The following is a 20,701-nucleotide window of genomic DNA, read 5'->3' on the forward strand; positions in this document are numbered from 1 at the left end:
CTCAATGCTTCTTGGAGCTGGGCCGGTGCATTTGATTGCCCCTCTCTGGCTTTGAAAGAGTTAACTAGGTGCGGCAGGGTGGAGGGAGCAGGTGTTGGCCTGGCTCTGTCGTAGCCCCACCCCTCCCGAGGCCTGTAGCCAGTCAGTGCTCCAGACATTGGATCCCCGCCCCCTGATGGTGAGGTATATAAGTCTGCACACACCCCACTCAGCTCTCAGCCTCCAGAGCCTGTCCTTCAGCTGCTGAGCTTGCTCAACCAGTGTTTCCTGTCTTCCTCCACTAGCCTCTCCAAAATGTCTGTCAGAATAACCAAAAATACCTACAGGAGCACCACCTCTGTTCCTGCTCGCTCCTTCAGCAGCCGTTCCTACACAGCTGGCCCCGTGGGCAACACCAGGATAAGCTCGACCTACTCCAGCTATGGTGGGAGCAGGTATGGAGGAGGCAGCTTGCGGGGACCATCGGTGGGCTACGGACTCAGTGCCGGGGGTGGCATCGCCGCCGTCAGCGTCAATCAGACCCTGTTGTCACCCCTCAACCTGGAGATCGACCCCACCCTCCAGCACGTGCGGAAGCAGGAGAAGGAGCAGATCAAGACCCTCAACGACAAATTCGCCTCCTTCATTGACAAGGTGAGTCCTGGCACCGTCCGGGTGCAGCTGGCATCCGCAGAGCCGGGTTGGCAGGGAGAGAAGTGGGTGTGTTCCTTGGGGATGGGCAGAAGTCAACCAGACTTGTCCTGTTGCTGTAACACCTGTAGGCTGGAAGGAGAGAGAGCAGATTCCAGACTCAGTTACGCCCCATGCCACCCACAGTGACTTGAGTAGGGTACGGGGGTGCGTGCAGTAAACATCTCGGGGTAACGTCTCTCCACCACGTAGCATATAAGGGGAGCAGTGATCTGCCGGCCAATATCCCTGCAATCGGAGGGGAATCTGAACAGCTCTGTAGCCAGATCAGATCCCTCTGAGCCACTCCTGAGCCAAAGGCTCCTCCTACAGGTGCGTGAGAACATGGAGAAAAATTTCCTCTGCTTGTCTTAGTTACAAAGATTTCCGGTCACTGCACCACCTGGTGGGTTGAAAAAGCCCCTCGCCCGGAGGTGGGGGAGCAGAATGGAGAGGAGGCCCAGAGGTTCCCCATTGGGACGCCTGCCAATACAGCCCCTGAGCGGCTGTCAAAAGCATAGGCACTGGAGAGCAGCTTTAGAGCTAATGGGGAAGTTGCCCACACATGGCAGGGAGGAAAATGTGCCACCTTGCAAAGCACTCCTGCTACAGGGCGTGGCTGGGGGGTTCTCCATTGCTCTCAATGGGGGCTGCTGGGGGCTGAGGTCAAAATGGGGCTCCCGAGCTAAAAGTGGGGGCTGATTCCAGGTGCCCAACTTGGTGCCTGGTTTTCAGAGGGTGCCAGTCACGGGCAGCTCCCGCTGAAACCAGCGGGGGGTCAGCACCTCTGAAAATCAGGCCCCCAAAATGGAGCCACCCAAAATCTTGGGCCGAACATACCTACAGCCGGGGAAACTCCAGAGCTAGTGGAGCTGGGATGAGCCAGAGGGAACGCAGTGGCTCTTTCCCATCCTCATGCGCCCGTGATACCAGCCTGGAAAAAGATGTAACTCCTGCATGCGGTAAGGCCGAGAGGGGCTGCATCAAGGCTTCTTCTCTCCTTCAGTATTTCCAAGGCCCTGCAGCTCAGTGGTCCCCACTTGCAGGGGACAGGTGTTGACTTCCCTTCCCCCCTGCTTGCCCCACGGGCAGCCTGCATCTGTTCCTGTTCCACCCTCACCTGGGCTTTTGCTTCAGAGGCTAGTGCCCTGGCAAAAGGGCAGCTGGATTCTTTCTGCCCTTTTCCAGCGTTGGGCTTAAAAAGCTGTGTGTTTTTTGTTTTTTTAAATATCGGAGGGGTAGCCGTGACAGTCTCTATCCACAAAAACAACGAGGAGTCCGGTGGCACTTTAAAGACTAACAGATTTATTTGGGCATAAGCTTTTGTGGGTAAAAAACCCAGATTTATTTGGGCATCTGGGTTTTTTACCCACAAAAGCTTATGCCCAAATAAATCTGTTAGCCTTTAAGGTGCCACCGGAGTCCTTGTTTGCTTGTGTTTTTTTTTAAAACACACACTGGCTGCCAGCTGTAGGAAATGCTTAACTAAAGGCAATGTAACAATCTAACCTGAAAGCCTCTCCCACCACACCCATCTAGGGCAACTGTGTCGGGTTTGGATTTAAACAAACAGGTTTTATTGCCGGTTAGCAGAGGCCTGTGTTTACATCTCTTGTTATCTAAGGCTGGGCCATTGGTAGGAACAGCTGCCTCGCCCTGCCCCTGCCCTCCAGGAGTCCAAGGGTCCTGGCCCCTCCTTTGGCTCAAGGCCTGTTACAAATCCTCTTGTACCCCCTAGCCCAGATCATCCAGGCCAGGTGGCATCCCTTCCTCTGTACAGTGGACCACCTGGTCATCTGACGCTGGTGGCAATCCAGAGTAACTCCACTGCGCCCGATTCTTCTACCCCTTACTAATTCGACACCATTGTTATGCCATCAGCTTCAGTGGCATTACTCCTGGTTTCCACCAGTGTGGCCAGAGGGCTGCATCATGCCCTTAGCCCGGCCACACGCTAAACTGGACAGCTTTTTGCACATGGTCCAGCAGCGTCCATGGTTCTTAGTGGGGGCCGAATGCTTTGGTAAGTCTAACCCCATGTGCTAAATCATGGGGAGCTTTGCCAGCGAGAGACCCTTACTTCAGCAGCTCTAAGTCTGCAAATAAATGCTAAAGGCATTTGTAGGCCTGTGGGCTAAATCCTGCAGCACCTACGTAACCCACTGGGGGTGTGTGTGTGTGGGGGGGCATATGTTACAGGTCTCCCCCTCCCTGTGCCCTGAGGGTATGTGTTGTGGCAGCCCCATTTAAGCAGCTTTGACTATTTAGCTCAAGCCATGGCTGCTTGCCCTTTTAGCTCAGTTCAATCCCTCATGTGTCTGTTAAGATGGCAGCTGTCACACCCGCTCAAGCGAAACCCCCTTTGTGGTGAAGGGCAGTTACATCAGTGTCAATCCACTTACTCTGACTGGGCCTGTTTCTTGTCTACACTAAGGCTTCTTCACACCCCCAGCATAGGGATTGTGACTTCTCTGCTGTGGCATATGGTAGGAGGAGTTGTGACCCTCGGGCCCTGTATAAAAGCAAGGTGGGGTGGGCTCCGGTAACTGACTAGATCAGGTGGCATTGGTGTAAACCCTGTGATGTCTCCGTTAGGAGTTTGCACTGAGGGAACAGTCTTGATGCAGACAAATCCCAGCCTTTTAGACTGGTTTACCTTCACTTTTCAAGAAAATTAATACCAAGGGCCAAATCCTTCCCCTCCGTTACATAAGTGTCAACGCACAATGACTCCACTTACTTCCTCTGGCTTGTTTCTCATTTACACTGAGGCTGCTTTACACCCCCAGAGTGGGGAAAATGGGCCTTAGTGTAAATAAATCAGACGCACTTTATTGCAGCCCAGATTCCGCTCTCTGTTATACCGGTGTAAATCCAGAGTCACTCCACTGAAACTAATGGAGTGACTCTGGATTTACTTTGAGAGCAGAGTTGGGCTCAACAGGAAAAACCACTCCTTCCGATACCTAGACTCATCTCTCATTGAATTAAACGGTGAACACGTCCAAAGGCAGAATAAGTCTCTATGGCACAGAGTCACTTACACAAGGGGAACTCTGATTGCTGTGAAGCTACTTTAGATTTATGAGTGGAGGTGGGAGCAGAATCCGGCTTGGTGAGTTCTGTAGGCCTGGTTGTCTTCTCACTTACACCTGATTCTACCAGGGAACTCCATGGGGAACTCCACTGACTTCCATGGAGATACTCCTGATTCACACGGGTGAGAGAACGATCAGGATCTAGTGGGAGGGATGGTAGGTGATTTCAGGAGCATGAGTGGGAAGAAGCTATCCATGCCCAACAGGTTGTAACTCTCCCAGCAGGAGATTCCTGCCTCCCATGGCCACTGAGCTCTGCAGGTGTAATCAGCAAGGCTCTGCTTCTCTGCCTCACCTCCCACTAGGTCCGCTTCCTGGAGCAGCAGAACAAGATGCTGGAGACCAAGTGGAACCTGCTGCAGGGCCAGAAGACCACCCGCAGCAACATGAACAGCATGTTCGAGGCTTACATCAACAACCTGCGCAGGCAGCTGGACGGCCTGGGCCAGGAGAAGCTCAAGCTGGAGGCTGAGCTGGGTAACATGCAGGGCCTGGTGGAGGACTTCAAGAATAAGTGAGTCCAACTGGGGCCAAAGCAGGGGTGGGAGGGGACACACACCTTCCCATTCCCTTCAAATGGAAGTAGAAATCCCAGGCACACCGAGGTCTTGGATTGAACCCCAATGTTCTAACACAAGGAGGCTCTCCAAGGCTACATTCATTATCAGCATGGTGCTTCCTTCAGGGCATTCACTGGATCTGGCCAGGTTATCGACACCTGCCCGGCTTGTGTGCTCCTTGCTTCTCTGCACAGAGAGCTTCTCCCGGGAGGGGATGGTTCTCAGCTGCTCTTGGTGGGGAGGGGGTGGGATGGGCATCATTAGGGGTTTTCGTCCCTCACTTCACATATAAACCCCAATGCACAATCCTGTCCCACCCAACCGTTTCCCAAACCCATCCTGTTGTTTCGCCTTCCAGGTCTGGAAGGTCATTGGTGGGTGTCTGGCTAGGGGTCTCCCTGCCTCCTGGCATCCCCTAGATGAGTCTATCTGCCCCCACGATGGTAGCTATGCCTTCGTAGCATCCATCAGAGAATGACTTCCCAGCCCTGCTGCAGACCTGACAGTTTCCCCCTCCCTCAGGTACGAGGATGAAATCAACCACCGCACTGAGAAGGAGAACGAATTTGTCCTGCTGAAGAAGGTGAGTCCACAGTGCTCCTGGGCTCGGCTGCGCGTTGCTGGCAAAGAGGGCTGGGGGTCTCTCTAATGGGGTCTGTGCTCTGTTCCTGCAGGATGTGGACGAGGCCTACATGAATAAGGTGGAGCTGGAGTCCCGGCTGGAAAGCCTGACTGACGAGATCAACTTCCTGAGGCAGCTGTATGACGAGGTCTGTGATGTCTCCCTTTGGCTCAGTGCTGTAGCCCTGGCCTTATAAATTCCTTCCTGACCTGCAGGGGGAATCCCATTGAATAACACTGAGTTCCTGCAAAGACAAGTGTCTTCTTGCAGGAGACATGGGATTTTTAAAGGGCTGGGACTGCTTGCACATAGGGTGCATGGTGACACCCCTCTTCTCCCCTCCCCGGATAGCCAAGCCATCAAGGCATCTGCTGCTGCCCTCTGGCCCTTTGAGGTTGGTGAGTGGAAGGAGGGGGATCTCAGCCAGCTGCTGGCAACATCAGCCCCAGTGGATTCAGTGGCTGGGTCAGTCTGGGCTAGGGTTACCATTGGTCCTCCAATCTCCATCCGGGCGGATTTTTGAAATCTGAACGAATGTCCGTGATTTGGTATGATCACCCTTAGTTCTGCGCTGTCTTCAGAGCTGGGCAGCCGGAGAGCAGTGGCAGCTGCTGTACCCCCTCTCCCGTTCCTCCTCCAGCTTCCCCTCCCTTCAGCAATGTCTTCTATTTGGGAACTTGAAATATGGTAACCCTAGTCTGGGAAAGGAGCCAACTGCAAGGCATTGGGAATGCTGGTGAGTGCACCGAGTTCTCCATGCTGACAGATGATCCTTATGCTTACCCACACCCAGGAGCTGCGTGAGCTGCAGTCCCAGGTCTCTGACACCTCTGTGGTCCTGACCATCGACAACAACCGCAAGCTGGACCTGGATGGCATCATCGCGGAGGTTAGAGCGCAGTACGAGGAGATGGCCAACAGGAGCCGGGCGGAGGCTGAGAACATGTATAAGATCAAGGTGAGTTGCCCATCTGTCCCACAGAGCTGCTGGGGATGCAGCCAGCCTGGTCTCTGAGCTGACGCGGGCGGGTTAGGGCGTGTGGCGCTGCCCATGGGAACGTCCGCTAGGTGGCAGCTGTCCCATTCCTTCCCTCCAGCTGGTGAGCTGAGCACATGAAGTATCCCCTGCAGTACAGGCAGGAGAAGCCTTCCTTAGCAGGCATTGCAGATGCATGCGTAACTCAAATGCAGTGGGACTCATTGACCCCCTCTAGTGGCTGGAGTCACAGTTCAGGGCAACTGCACCTGTGTTCCCCTTCTGTGGTCCAGCAAGGACACCCGCTCTTAAACTCCCGGATCCTCAGCCGTCCCCTCTTTTGGGCGGAGAACCCCGTCTCTCTCCCTCCTAACTGGGGTTATCCAAGGCTGCCCAGGGCCCTGCCTACCCTCAGAACACTTTCCCATGTCTCCTCCCAGAAGAAGTTACAGCCAATCCCCCAATAATACATCAGCTTTGCACTTAATACAATGGACTCCAAAGAGACTTAAGCTCAGCTGAATAAAGCTTTTCAAGGCTATTACGGGGATTACCGTATCTGCCACAGCTGGGTCACACGTTCTGAGAGTCTCAGGCCGCAAGGAACCACTGTCTGTCCTTCCTGCATACCCTAGGCCGTAGCCCTTCCCCACAGGAAGCCTGCTACAGCCTTGGCTTCATAGACCTACCTTCTCTAAAATGGGGCACAAACAACCTAACGCTGAAATCTGAGGCTGTAGAATCGTCTCCTGGGGGAAGCTCCATAACTTGGGAACATTTGAAACCAGACTGGATGATACAAGCCATATTCTAGCATAAGGAACAAACCTGTCCTGGCAAGAAGATGGGACTTACACAGACAGTTGCTAGAATGCAGTCCACATAGACATGAAAGCCCAGGCCTGAATTTCCTTGTCTATCTAAGATCCTCCAAAGTTTCAATACATTTATCCTCACCACATCTCTGGTAGGCAAGGCAGGGCTATCATCCCTCTTTCATAGATGGGAAACTGAAGCACAGAGGGGCTGAATGGCAAGCCAGGAACTGGATCCAGGTCTCTCGTCAGTGCCCTACCCATTGGACCAGACTTCCCTTCCCTTTGATTGTCCCAGGTGGAAGCCTCACTTCCAAGGAATGGCAAGTGCTTCTGACGCGCCGTCGGTGCTTGCCACCTTCCCCTGGCAGTCCAGCCTTGGGCTCCCATGCAGCTCATGCATCATTCCAATCCAGACCAGAAGCACCCCATTGTTAGTTCTGTCCCGAGCAGCCTCTCGCACCTCCCAATCCGCCCTACCTGCAGGACCGGTGCTGTTCCACCCCGGAGCAGCTGTCTCTAATCCTGCAGTGGTTTTGCAATGTGCACTCTCTGAGTCTTTGCACAGAGAGATTCCACACTGGTTCCTCCGCCCCTGGAAGCTGGGATGACACCCTTAGCTGCAGAGCTGACTGCAATTTGCATAGCCATATACACAGGGCTTTCTAAGCAGCACTATTACGTGGTTTTCATTCTGATTTCCTTCTGGCTTCCCTTCCTGACCCATGGAATTTAATCCAGCCTTGCAAAATCCCATTTCCTCCTGGGAGGAGGATTTGACTGAAGGGGACGTGAAATGCCACCAGTCTCTTCATTTGCAATCTCTGAACCAGGCCTGGTGAATTTTCCAGGCAAATTTGCAATGCTGATTAAAGCTGTTAAAAATGGAGCCTTCCAGAGCTGGGACAATTGTGACAGGACCCCTGGTTTATACTGCTTCCCTGGTGATGAAGAGCCAGGATTCAGCTGTAATGATAAGGGGATTCCTTTATTGAGACTGCTGGACACAGACTAACCCTGGGTGTCTCTCTAGCTCCCAGCCTGGGCTGCCATCTCTCCCCACACAGGATCTCCCTAAATCCTGGCCTGGATCCTGCACTCACGGAAGGGGGACAGCTGATGACACTGTGCGCTCTGTTTTGAATTCTTTGTCTCTCTCCTTCTCACGCAGTACGAGGAGATCCAGGCGGTGGCGGGGAAGCACGGGGATGACCTCCGTACCACCAAGACCGAGATCAATGAGCTCAGCAGGATGATCCAACGGCTACAGTCGGAGATTGATTCTCTGAAAGGCCAGGTCAGAGAAACAACCGCTGACTTCTCCAGAATTGCACCAGACCCTTGGTTTCTCCTTTTGCAGTTATTTGGGGGCACGGGACCTGCCCCGGAGACCTGGGGAAAGGATTCCCTCTTACGATTCTTAGCTTGCCAGTCTACAGATCCCTTTCAATCCACCTCGTAGATCTTGGTTTACAACTGCAGCTATGGGGCAACACAGCCCCATTCTCTAGTGTAGGTGGGGAATTTCCCATGTGCCCCTCAACCTGTGGGCAGCACAACTGTGGTTTGAAGGCATAGTTAATATCTGTGTCTCTGGACCAGTTTTTCAGCTGGTGTAATCAATACAGCACCACAGAAGTCAAGCTCTGTCTTGACCAGACAGCAAATGTGAAAAATCAGAACAGGGGGTGGGGGGGTCATAGGAGCCTATATTAGAAAGAGCCCAAAATCAGGACATCTGGTCACCCTATCTCTGCCTATTTACTTCAGCTGATGATCTGGCTTTTCTTTCTCTTTAATCTCACTGACTCTTGTCGCTGTAATCAATCAATCTCTCTCTTTCTCTCTCCCCCTAGTTTCTTTTGCAGCTCTCGGGACTTTAGCAGCTGAGCACCTCACCAATCCCACAGGTCACCCTGCACTGCAGAATGGGGCAGTGCTTAAAAACAGGATCGGGGGCATGTGTTGAGACAGTGACATGCTTGCAGCCATGGTGTAGACAGGAGTCTGCTTCCCTTTCTTCCTGAGGGATTTTCACTTCCCTGCTCCCCAGTCTCCTTTGGAGAAGCCTGTATGATGGGAGAAAGCAAAATCTGAATAGGATGCAAGAGCTCAGGGCTGGTCTATATTTTCCATCCGGTGGTGCAGACTATCTGCCATGGGTGCAAAGCAGGGCATGGACCCACGTAGCTTACTCTGGTTTGAAATGGGGGTAAACTGCCCAGTTGCAAGCCCCTGCTTGGCCTGGGTGTAGTGCATCTACATTGGGAGTTTGCATTGGTGCAAAAATTTAGACCAGCCCTTAGTGTGTTGGATGTATAATGCCCCAGCAGATTTCTCCTGGGAGCTTCACCCTCCTCCTCTGATAAGGATACTGGGAGAGGCCCCTGTTCTGGGAGAAACCATCTAATGCTCCCCATCTTTCCTCCTCTTCTCCCCCCTACACCCCCCAGCGTGCCAGCTTGGAAGCAGCCATTACTGAGGCCGAGGAGCGTGGCGAGATGGCCATCAAAGATGCCAACGCCAAGCTGGCTGAGCTGGAGGCTGCCCTGCAGAGAGCCAAACAGGACATGGCCCGCCAACTGCGGGAGTACCAGGAGCTGATGAACGTCAAGCTGGCGCTGGATATCGAGATCGCCACCTACAGGAAGTTGCTGGAAGGAGAGGAGAGCAGGTGGGTGTGGGAGGCCGGCATCGTGTGTCATGATTGGACAGCTTCTCCCTCTCTCTGGAGGGAGGACCAGTGAGAGAACTAAGGCAATAGACCCTCCCCGGGGGCTGGAACTTGGCTCCAATGTGGTGCACGTCTGTCTCGGAGCAAGGTCTGTAGATGAACCCCTTGTGTGCTGAGCCTTGCTGACTTCTGAGTGCTTCAGGATTCGGGTGATGTCGTGATTTTACAGGGACAGTCCTGATATTCGGGGCTTTGTCTTATATGGGCACCTATTACCCCCATCCTGTCCCAATTTTTCACACTTGCTCTCTGGTCACCCTAATCAGGATGTCCTGTTAGTGCCCGCTTTCCAAAGAGCACCCTCAGTTGCTGGCCCTGTAAGGGGCTTACTTTGTACATCCACCATCACCACAGCCTCCCATCAGACCTCAGTTTTTCAGGGTGACTCCCGCAAATAATCCAAGTAATTGAGTCACAGGCAGACGGAGCTTAGTTATGTGGGGGGCGGGCCCGTTAAGTGGGCTACTGCAGTCCCATGTTCGTCTGTCTAGCGCATCCATTGGTGCCTCCTCGATGATGGTGTCCGCACACGGATGCGGAGTCAGCCCTGCTGCAGCGTGTCAGGCAAAGGCCCTGTCGGCAGCTGTGTGAGGACCGGGGGAGGGAGCTCGGGGCAGAGAGGCTGGGATGTAACTCGGCTCCCAGCAGCGAGTCGGCACAGTGCAGCCAGGGCCGTGAATTCTGAGATGCAGCGGGGGCAGTGTTGCCTAGTGATCAAACCCTTTCCACGCACTCACCCATTTTCCCATACCGGGATACCCCTCCCCCCATCGCATTTCGCAATACGGAAATAGCAGGCTGGTCATGACCCCCTGACATCTGTTTGCAGCGCAGCCCCCTGCTCGAGACCCCCTTGTCTAGATGGTCAGGAGCCAGGAACGCCTGGGTTTTAGTCCTGCCTGTGCCGACTCACTGGGTGGCCTTAGCTGGGTCAGTGGATAATCTGCAAAGCAAGGGTAATGATATTAGTAACAAACCCTCTGCTTAGGGCTTCGCTCTTGTAAACTTCTGGCAGGCTGCAGATGCTCAAACATTCCCAGGGGCAGCCAGGATAGAACCTGGATCCTTCTGCTTCAGAAGTAACAGGGCCTTATCAATAGAGCTAAAGGAGAATCTCTGCTGTTTAGCTGTATTGGGTCTATGACGCACAGATGAGCTGTTCTGATGCCACATTGACAGTGGCTTATCCATTCCACGCCGCCCTACATTTGTCCTTCTCTGTGCCCCATCCCCATTCGACACCGTCCGGGCACTGATAAGTCGTGTCCCTCTCTTCTGCTTGGCAGGCTGGAGTCCGGGATGCAAAACATGAGCATTCAGACCAAGATGACTGGCTATTCAGGTAAATGCATTTCATTTTGGGGGTGGGGGTTGGTAATGTGGGGCAGCAGGGCAGCACTCCGAGCTGGGGCAGAATCCGGCCCCCTCACCATGGGTGGTGGGCTCTGCTACTCGGCAGGAGTTTGACACATGTTGGGAGAGCAGAACCACAGAGCCAGGGTCGGCGCTTGGGGAGGAGAAACTGGCCCCTTGCAACTCACTGAGGGTCCTAATTTTCACTGACTTCAGCGGGAGCTGAGGGCACTCTGCACCTAGCAGAGCTGGGCCTGGTCCACCTTCCCCATGGTCGCTCAGCCTCACCGGCACCGAACCAGATGCGTTGGGGGGGGGGTGATTCTTGCTCTGCAGCAGTGGGGATATGTGGGGGCGGGGGAAGGGAAGAGGCAGACAGAACATGCCTAAGCCCTAGCAGTGGGATGGTTTCTAGTGCCAGGGGCTTCTTTTTCCAAGGCTGAGCTCCTGACCTAAAGATGAGGGAAGGAATCATTGCAGGGTTAGATGCGCTGTAATGACATCCCTTTCTGCTTTTATAACGGGGTGTTTGCGAGAGGCTGACTCATCCTGCCCATGCTCTCTCTGCCCTGGGGGAATCCAGTTAACGATTCAGGACCATAGGTTGCCTTCACTCCGTCCTGGCAGCACCTAGCCTAGGATCTAGCCTTTCGCCTCCCCGGCTTGGTTCTGAAGTACAGAGCTGCACAGCTGACTCAACTGTAGGAGAGATCTGGGCCAGGTTTTGTAGCAGAGATCAAGCATTGTAGCCTTCCAGGGTCCGCAGTGCTTGGGCCCACAGGATGTGGGTTGAGCCATCCATGCGGTCAGCATTGCCGTTGGTTGGGGAGTCACCAGCACATCCTGTGTGGTCTTACTGGTCCTCTGTCTCTCTCCTCCCGTCCAGGTGGGCTTGGCAGCGCATACGGTGGTTACGGGGGAGGATACAGCAGCTCATACTCGAGCAGCGGCTACTCCCTGAATTCACCCACACTGGAGAGCTCGACTCTTGCCAGGTCAAAGGCCATCGTGATCAAGAAAATTGAGACCAAGGACGGGAGACTGGTGTCCGAGACCTCCAACGTCCTGTCCAACTGAGCAGCCACCAGATGAGCCTCCACAGCTTAAAAGTACCTTAAGAGATGAGCCTTTCCTGATCAGCTGGGCCACTCGGACTCTGGGGGAGACTGGGACAAGGGCTGGAGCCCAGGATCCCCCCCCCTCCCCCAAACCCAGCAGCGTTTGCAAATTCTCTTGTGGTAATCGATGAGTTGTCTGATGCCCCAGATGCTCCCCCTGCCTGTCCCTCTCCTTCACGCATGAGGAGGAGGAGCTGAGAACCCACCCATTAGAGTCCAGATGGCCAGGTTTCCATCCCTTGCTCCTTTCTCTTTCCCTTGCTGCTCCATCCAGCACAGTCTCCACTTGGAAGACTGGCTCAGGCCTGGACCAAGCATTTTAATCGGTGTCTCCCAGAGCTGTTAGATGCAGAGAGTCACAAATGCGCCCCGTGGTGCGAGCCCTGTGTGGGCACAGACTTCCTCTCTTTTCCGGGGGTGTGCGACCCCCGCCCCCCTTCCCCCACTCCACCCCTTCCATGAGGCTCCGCCCCCACCGTGCCAATATTCCAACTCCTTTCCCAAATCCCCGCCTCCTCCCCTGAGTACGTCATGTTCCCGCTCCTCCCCACCCGTCCTGGAGCGTGCTAATGCTGCCAAACAGTTGTTTGGCGGCGGCCGGGCAGGAAACGCTGAGAGGTAGGCAGAGGAGCGGGGACGTGGCGCACTCAAGGGAGGAGGAGGTGGGGCGGGGGGGTGAGGGAAGCTTGGCTGCCAGTGGGTGCACAGCACCCACTAATTTTTCCCCTTGGGTGCTCCAGCCCTGGAGCACCCACAGAGTCGGCGGTTATGGCCAGAATGCCAACAACGTGGCATCATAACGTCCCTGCGGCATGATACCAGCCTTACTCATTGGTCTGGGCCCCAGCATCCCCAGGCTCTGAGGTTGTTGGAAAATGGGGTCTTGATTATTACAAAAGGCCTCAATCTCATGGCAGTGGTCCCCAAACTGTGAGGTGTACCCCCCCCCGAGAAGGGGTGGGGAGGGAGTGCTCCCCAGCCCCGTTCTGCCCCCAGCTCCATTCCAGCCCTGCCCCCAGCTGCAGTTCTGGCCTCGGCCCCCAACTGTGGCCCCACTCCCGGCCACAGCCCCTGACCGCAGGCTCACTTCTGGATGCAGCTCCTGGGGGGCTGCGAACCAAGTAAGGAGGTGGGGTCCGAGTTTGGGGACCATCGTCTTATGGCCACATGATGCCAGGACCTTAACAGTCAGTCCACTGCTTTGTGGCTCTCTTCATTGCCATAACATGAGATCTCCTTCTCTCTGGGTGGCTGGGAGGGAGGAAAAGGGTGGTTCCCCCCTCCCTCCCACCCCCCCCCCCCCCGGCAGCTATCTGGGGGAGGCAATGGTTGGGGGAAGTTGCCAGTTCTGTTCCCAGTGGGTCAGCAATCAAGGCTCCTCTCCAGCTTGGGCATCCCCCGTTCAATGCTTGCTCAGCACAACTGATGGTGGAACTAAAGCACTGAGGCCAACTCTGTGAAATGTGTGATTCTTCCTTTCTCTTCCACCCCCTCAACTGCCTTGTGTGCGGGGGGGAGGGGGTGTTGACATTAAGCAACATTATCTCTCTCTTTCCTCCTTCTGCAGTACAATGTTCAGATGCTAGAGACTGAAGCTGTGTGTTGTGTCCTTTCTCATGGAGGGCCGTACCATCTCCATTTTCTCAATAAAGCTGTTATTGATAATGGCGGTGTCTGTCTTGTGTCCCGTGCTAACTTTTGCTGAGAGATGTCTGCGTTCTGTTCTCCCGGTGATATGGAATCAGCCCTTGTCTTCCTCTTGCCTGACTGCGGGAAGACCAAAGGAGGCACAAAACTGAAGCTTGCCAGGCGAATGCATCAATATGGCCCTTTTTTCTTTTTTTTTAGAAACAAATGGGAAAAAGTTTTGAAAAATGTTTAAGAATGTCAAAACCTTTCGATTGCGGGGTTTGAAATGGTTTTCCCATTTGAAATTTTAGTCGTTTAGTTTAGTTTTAGTTTTTTTTAAGGTCACAATCAAAACATTTGGAAAGTATCAAAGCAAAATGTTTCAGCTGACCTGAACTAAACATTATTCATAATCCAGTCATCTGAAATTTTCAAGGGTTTTGACTTTTTGTCCCAATTCAGGATGGGGGAAATGTTTTTTGAACTATTGAAAATCTCATGAAAGGGAAACCTGTTTCCAGCTCTCCCCATTGTGCTAGGCCCTGTACAAACCCAAAATAAAGAGATGTCCCTTGAGCCAAAAAGCTGACAGTCTAAAGGTATATCTAGACTACAAAATTAGGTTGAATTTATTTAAGTTGACACTTAACCTCCCATTTCACAAAGTTGATGCTGCGTGTCCCCACTATAGAATATCAGGGTTGGAAGGGACCTCAGGAGGTCATCTAGTCCAACCCCCTGCTCAAAGCAGGACCAACCCCAACTAAATCATCCCAGCCAGAGCTTTGTCAAGCCTGACCTTAAAAACTTCTAAGGAAGGGGATTCCACCACCTCCCTAGGTAACGCATTCAAGTGTTTCACCACCCTCGCAGTGAAAAAGTTTTTCCTAATATCCAACCTAAACCTCCCCCACTGCAACTTGAGACCATTACTCCTTGTCCTATCATCCGCTATCACTGAGAATAGTTTAGATCCATCCTCTTTGGATCCACCTTTCAGGTAGTTAAAAGCAGCTATCCAATCCTCCCTCATTCTTCTCTTCCGTAGACTAAACAATCCCAGTTCCCTCAACCTCTCCTCATAACTCGTGTTCCAGTCCCCTAATCATTTTTGTTGCCCTTCGCTGGACTCTCTCCAATTTCTCCACATTCTTCTTGTAGTGTGGGGCCCAAAACTGGACACAGTACTCCAGATGAGGCCTCACCAATATCAAATAGAGGGGAACGATCATGTCCCTCGATCTGCTGGCAATGCCCCTACTTATACACCCCAAAATGCCATTGGGCTTCTTGGCAACAAGGGCACACTGTTGACTCATATCCAGCTTCTCGTCCACTGTCACCCCTAGGTCCTTCTCTGCAGAACTGCTGCCTAGCCATTCGGTCCCTCTAAGGATGGAGATTCCACCACCTTCCTAGGTAACCCATTCCAGTGCTTCACCACCCTCCTAAGGAAATAGTGTTTCCTAATATCCAACCTAGACCTCCCCCACTGCAAGTTGAGACCATTGCTCCTTGTTCTGTCATCTGCTAGCACTGACAACAGCCGAGCTCCATCCTCTTTGAAACCCCCTTTCAGGTAGTTGAAGGCTGCTATCAAATCCCCCCTCACTCTTCTCTTCTGCACATTCCGCCGGTGGAGTGCGTCCTCAGGACTATGGCTAGCATGGCCTCACGGAGTGATTCACTGTGGGCAGCTATCCCACAGTTCCTGCTGCTGACTGGAATTCTGGGTTAGGCTCCCAATGCCTGATGGGACAAAAACATTTCTGTGGGTGGTTTTGGGTCCATGTCACCCTCCCATGATGCACTTGCCTCTTTCCTCCATCTCCAAAAGCAACAGCAAACAATCATTTTCATGCCTAAGCTTGGGTTACCTGTGCAGACGCCATACCACTACAAGCATGGACCCCGCTCAGCTGTACACTGTTGTGAGCATCGCAAGCACTTCCCGCATCAGCCTGTGGTATTTGCAGAGCCTAGCCAGGAGCCGCCACGTGGAACAATGTGATGCCATGCAAATAGCCATGCAGGAAGCCATGGAATGGAGCAATTTGCACACGCAGGCGGTGGCAGGTGGGCTTGTTGACGTGGTGGAACGCCGCTTCTGGGCCTGGGAAACAAGCACAGACAGGTGGGACCGCATCGTGATGTAGGTATGGGATGAGGAGCAGGGGCTGCATAACTTTCAAATGCGTAAGACCACTTTCATAGAACTTTGCAAATTGCTTTCCCCAGTCCTGAAGTGACGAAATACCAAAATGGGACCTGTTCTGACAGTTGAGAAGTGTAAGCCTCCATGCATTCAGCTGGGCCCTGTCAGTCTTGGAGGAACGCATCAAATTGCAGAACATGTTTTCCCTTGTCCCCTTTTTTCACCTTCTAATCTGGGACAGCCTTTGTGCTGGTGTGGAGGGAGCACCCGCGGACAAGGTTGCAGCTGCAAGGAAAAAAACCCCACCAGGGTAGCCTTACAGAACATACATGGTTGAAAACAGGTTAACTCTTGCAATGAACGAAACACTTTACAACAGTAAATACGTTCCCTGAGGTACACGACCACATTTTGTCTTTTAAAAGGAGGGCCTATCAGTAAGGTACAATGCATGGCAGAGCACTGGGCAGCAGATTTCGGTTTGCAGGCAGGCATGGTAAGCACTCAAGAAAGGATAGGTAGTGTCAGGCCACACCCAGGGAGAGATTTTGGTGAGGAAACTCTTGGCACATAAACAGGCTTTTCTGGGGGGCACCCTTTGTGTAGCTGGACTGGTAGCCACCGTACCCCAATTGTTTTCCTCAGATTAAGCATTAAACACAATTGCATTTAACCCCTGTAGTGTGATTATAAGGGTGCACTCACCAGAGGTGCCTTCCCCGCCGTCATGGTCCCACAGCAATAGGCCCTGAGCGGGGATTGGCTCCAGAGTTAGGAAAAGGTCCTGGCTGGGGGGGAGAATGGATCCTTCCCTTGCCTGCTGTGCATTCTCCTCCTCCTCAACAATGTCCTCCTCATTGTTGCCCATGGCTGCCTGGGGCCCCTGGGAGGTATCCACAAAGAGTGTTGGGGTTCTGGTGGGGTCCCCGCCTAGAATTGCATGCAGCCGTTCATAGAAGCAGCATGTCTGTGGCTCAGAACCAGAGTGACTGTTCACCTCCCTTGTCTTCTGGTACACTTGCCTGAGCCCCTTTATTTTCATGCGGCACTGCTGTGTTTCCCTAGTATAGCCTTTGTCCCCCATGCCCTCTGCGATTTTGGCATCGATGTCAGCGTTTCTTCTGCTGGTTCGGAGCTCTGCCTGTATAGACTCTTCTCCCCACCCAGCAATCAGATCCAGTGTCTTCTGGAGCGCGTTTGCAGCCCCGGGCAGGCATGGTTAGCTGTGCTGGTGCGCTTTGCATGCTGCTCAAACAGGAAATGAAATCCAAAAGTTCCTGGAGCTTTTCCTGTGCACCTGGCTGAAGTGCAGTGGAGTTGAAAGTGCTGTCCAGAGCGGTCACATTGGAGCACTGTGGGACACCTCCTGGAGGCCAATCCTGTCAAAGTACACAGCGTTGTGTCTACATTACCCCTAATTCGACCCGGGAAGGCCGACTCTAGCACTACACCTCTCACTGAGGTGGAGTACAGGCATTGATTTTAGATGCCCTTTAGGTCAGTGGAAAGGCCTTGGTAGTGTAGACTCGCACATTATAAATTTGACCTAACGCGGCATATGTCGATCTAACGCCGTAGTGTAGACCAGGCCTAAATAACAAACTGAGACTGTAGCAGGTTGGAAAAGATTTTTCTTCCTGTTAAAACTTGATGAAAATGAGACTTTTCACTGCAACGTTTCTTGGGCTTTGTTGAAAAACTGAAAACCTAGAAGTCAAATGTTTTTTGGTAACCCCAAACCAAAAAAATCCTGGCCTAAAACAAACAAAAAAATTTTTTTTCAAGAAAATCCCCCAAATTTAATTGAAATAGGACATTACCTATGGAACTTTGTGTTTTGTTGAAAAAGCAGGTTTTAACAGAAAATATTCTGAACAAAAATTTTCAACCAACTTTAAGCAAGACCTTGGTTCTAACCCACCTCTCATGGACAAAAGAGTGTGGGAACTCCAGAGCTAAATCTAGTCCTGAGAATTATTTCAAGCAGAGAGCAAGAAACACAGGGGACAGAACAGGCATGAATATGTTATGGGGGATTTGCTGTGAATCAGGCTGGGTATGGGGAGGATTGGGCTCCGCTCTTTCAATTGGCAGAAAGGTGTGTTGAAAACCAAAGGCTCTTTGTTGTGTCACAGTTCTTGCAGTAGCTGTTTAAGGCTCCACTGGATATCAGGTTCACTATTCAAATAGAAGCAGATAACTGAGCAATACACCCAGGTTATTAAGAATACAGGAAATGATAGTACACTGCATGGCTAACCTGGATCATTGCTCCTGATGTGGGGTGAAGTGCAGGAGCTGCTAGTGGGCAAGATGGAAAGAGAAACAGATCATGTGGGATCCAACACCCAATCAGCTGAGGCGAGGGGTATGCAATGTCCCATAAAGGTTTGTAGCAAAGTACTCTTCATTGGAGCAAGGTTATGACTCTGAAACACTCCTTCCACCACTGTAATAGTCATAAACTAGCCCTCAGTCAACATTATTCATTCATATCCTACTACATTCCTGGGAGATGAATTAATAAGAGATTAACCTCATTCTCAGGACAAAGATTAACCCAGAGTAAATAGGAACTAAATTACCTGCAGGATAAGGTAGCTGAATATCATCAACAGAATCATCGCATTGCAGCAAAATGGCCATGAAAATTCCCCAGCTTTGGCACAAAACTGATTTGCCCACCGTCTCCGTGATTATAACAATGAGAAAGCGAACTGTATGTTACTGGTCTGCCATAAAAATAAAGCTTGTTCTAAGCAAGTGGGGAGGTAGAATCTTGCACAATGAAATTAAGTCTTTGGATTTCTAAAGGTCTTTTAGCTACAGTAAGATAAGTAGAGGGTCCTTTAATAAAGGTGAGATAAGGTGCTATAAGAAAGATAAGGTGCTACTACATATATGATTATTATTTTTTTTTTTGCAGTTCTTTGTGGTCCAGTATCTAGATTCTACAAAGGTTCTGCCAGAAGACTGATGATAAGAACTGCATTTAAACTAGTGCTGGTTGAACTTATTTTTGTTCACAATGTTTTTCAATGAAGAATGTTTTTTCCCCTCAAAATGGAATTGTCTGGTTTTGATTAAACCGCAGGAATGTCCATAAAAATGCTGGAAAATTTTGGCCATAAATGGCAACACTTTTTTTGACCATTCCCCCAATTTTTTGATGGAAATATATATTTTTTTCATTTTTGTTGAAATTTTTAAAGGGAACAAAACCCATTTCCTGACTAGCTGTTATTTAAGCACATTTGTGGGCTAATCAAAAGCCCTTGAAGTCAATGAAAGATTTTCCACTGAGCACTGAATTAGTTCCTTAAAAGGTAAACAGATCTGAAGAACATGAACTCAGTGTTAGTTCAGAAGATTTCTTTTATATGTGACACAAACTACAAAGCCCAGCTGATCAAACATGATTGTAAGATACTGGTGAAAATTCTGACAATGCCTTTAGGATCTGATCCAAAGTTTATAGAAAACCATGGATTATTTCTGTTGAATTCATTGGGCTTTGGATCAGCCCCTAGAGAGTTGATTCATTCTGCTATTCTTCTCCATGCAGGTTCCTGTGCTGTGCCAATCGCTGTGGTATCTTGGTTCATCCCAATCAGTTTTTTAAAATACAATTGCAGATGCCACAAAATGCTTTTAAAACAGTGTTAATAAAAGCAACTACATGGATGTATCTGTTGCAGCATTTCCTTAGTGGTATAAAAGGCATCTGACAGTGTGGAGTGGTACTAAAAACTGATTCTGAAACAGGGAACTTTGAAGCAGAGATTCACATTCTCTGGAAGGGACAGATATTATTTTCACCATATATTCTGATTACTCTCCTTAACCTAACACAGATTGCTTTCTCCATCAGGTAAGTCTTTAAGGCACCATATAGGGAGAAAATTTCTGATAGCAGAGGGCTCTTTATTTTAGCAGACAAAAGCATAATAAGATCCAGCAACTGGAAACAAAGGGCAAAGATATAATAGGGAGGATAATTAGCCATTGGAACAAGAAACCTAGAAAGGTGATGGATTCTTCATCATTTGAAGTCTTTAAATCAAGCCTGGGTGTCTTTCTAAATGACATGTTTTGGGTCAATTACACTTTAAAGACTTGATTCAGGAATCACTTGGTGAAATTCTAAGGCCTGTGTAATGCAGGAGGTCAGACTAGATGATTTAATGGCCCCTTATGGCCTTCAAACCTATCAATCTAGCCAGCATCACCTCTGCTTTATCTTGGTGGAGCCTCAACCAGCTTGCCTTCATCCATGTCAGAGTCTAAACCAGAATCCAGGAAAAACACCTGACTGAGTGATCTGGTTTGGAGAGCTATAAACTTATGACTGAGTGTTCTCAAGACTCTGCACCCCATGCTTCCTCCCTCTCCCTCCTCATGGCTTCAAACACATGCTGAATAAGAGAAGAGTGGACCTGGCAGAACATCACATGGGACTGGAGTGTCCTTCTGTAGAATGCTCAACATTCCCTTCCAGTGTCTGTCCAAAAGATAAGAACAAAGCCACTTTAGAGAAGCTCCTTGCAAGATCTGCGGGTAAAGGAAGCCAACAGGATTGTATTATCAAAACCAGGATTGACACTTGGTTATCTTCTATCACTGTCAACCAATGAAACAATTCAGCACTGTTCCCCATATCCTCACTCCTGCTGTCTTCTTGCTACATCCACCCCAGATCTTCTATCAACCAAGGTGACCCCTGAGAAAAAAATTGGGAAAGAGGACACTTAGGGAGGCAGCAGATAAAAATTAAGTACAAAATTTGATATAGTGATATCTATATATATCATTGACTATGCAAATTATATTGTCATAGAGTTGTTTGAAAAATGCTAATTATTTTTCATGGGAAATTTAGAAAATAAATTAATTTTTTAAAGAAAATTCTCTCAAAAATGTTCCCTTTTTTGTTGAAAACCCAAAGCTGTTTTCAGTTTAGGCTAAAAATTAT

The 20,701-nt window shown here is 50.7% G+C and overlaps 1 protein-coding gene across 1 annotated transcript; it reads left to right on the forward strand.

The window, feature by feature from the left end:
• Nucleotides 1-234: 234 nt before the first annotated feature.
• Nucleotides 235-13,592, forward strand: KRT8 (keratin 8). Its single transcript, XM_077838648.1, has 9 exons — nt 235-633; nt 4,073-4,281; nt 4,850-4,910; nt 5,002-5,097; nt 5,743-5,907; nt 7,912-8,037; nt 9,194-9,414; nt 10,761-10,816; nt 11,714-13,592. Exons 1-9 carry the CDS (start codon nt 295-297, stop codon nt 11,902-11,904), a joined length of 1,464 nt encoding a protein of 487 aa, XP_077694774.1. The 5' UTR covers nt 235-294; the 3' UTR covers nt 11,905-13,592.
• The last annotated feature ends 7,109 nt before the right edge of the window (nt 13,593-20,701 follow it).

The sequence above is a fragment of the Eretmochelys imbricata genome, chromosome 20 (genome assembly GCF_965152235.1).
Source record: "Eretmochelys imbricata isolate rEreImb1 chromosome 20, rEreImb1.hap1, whole genome shotgun sequence".
Classification (NCBI taxonomy): domain Eukaryota; kingdom Metazoa; phylum Chordata; order Testudines; family Cheloniidae; genus Eretmochelys; species Eretmochelys imbricata.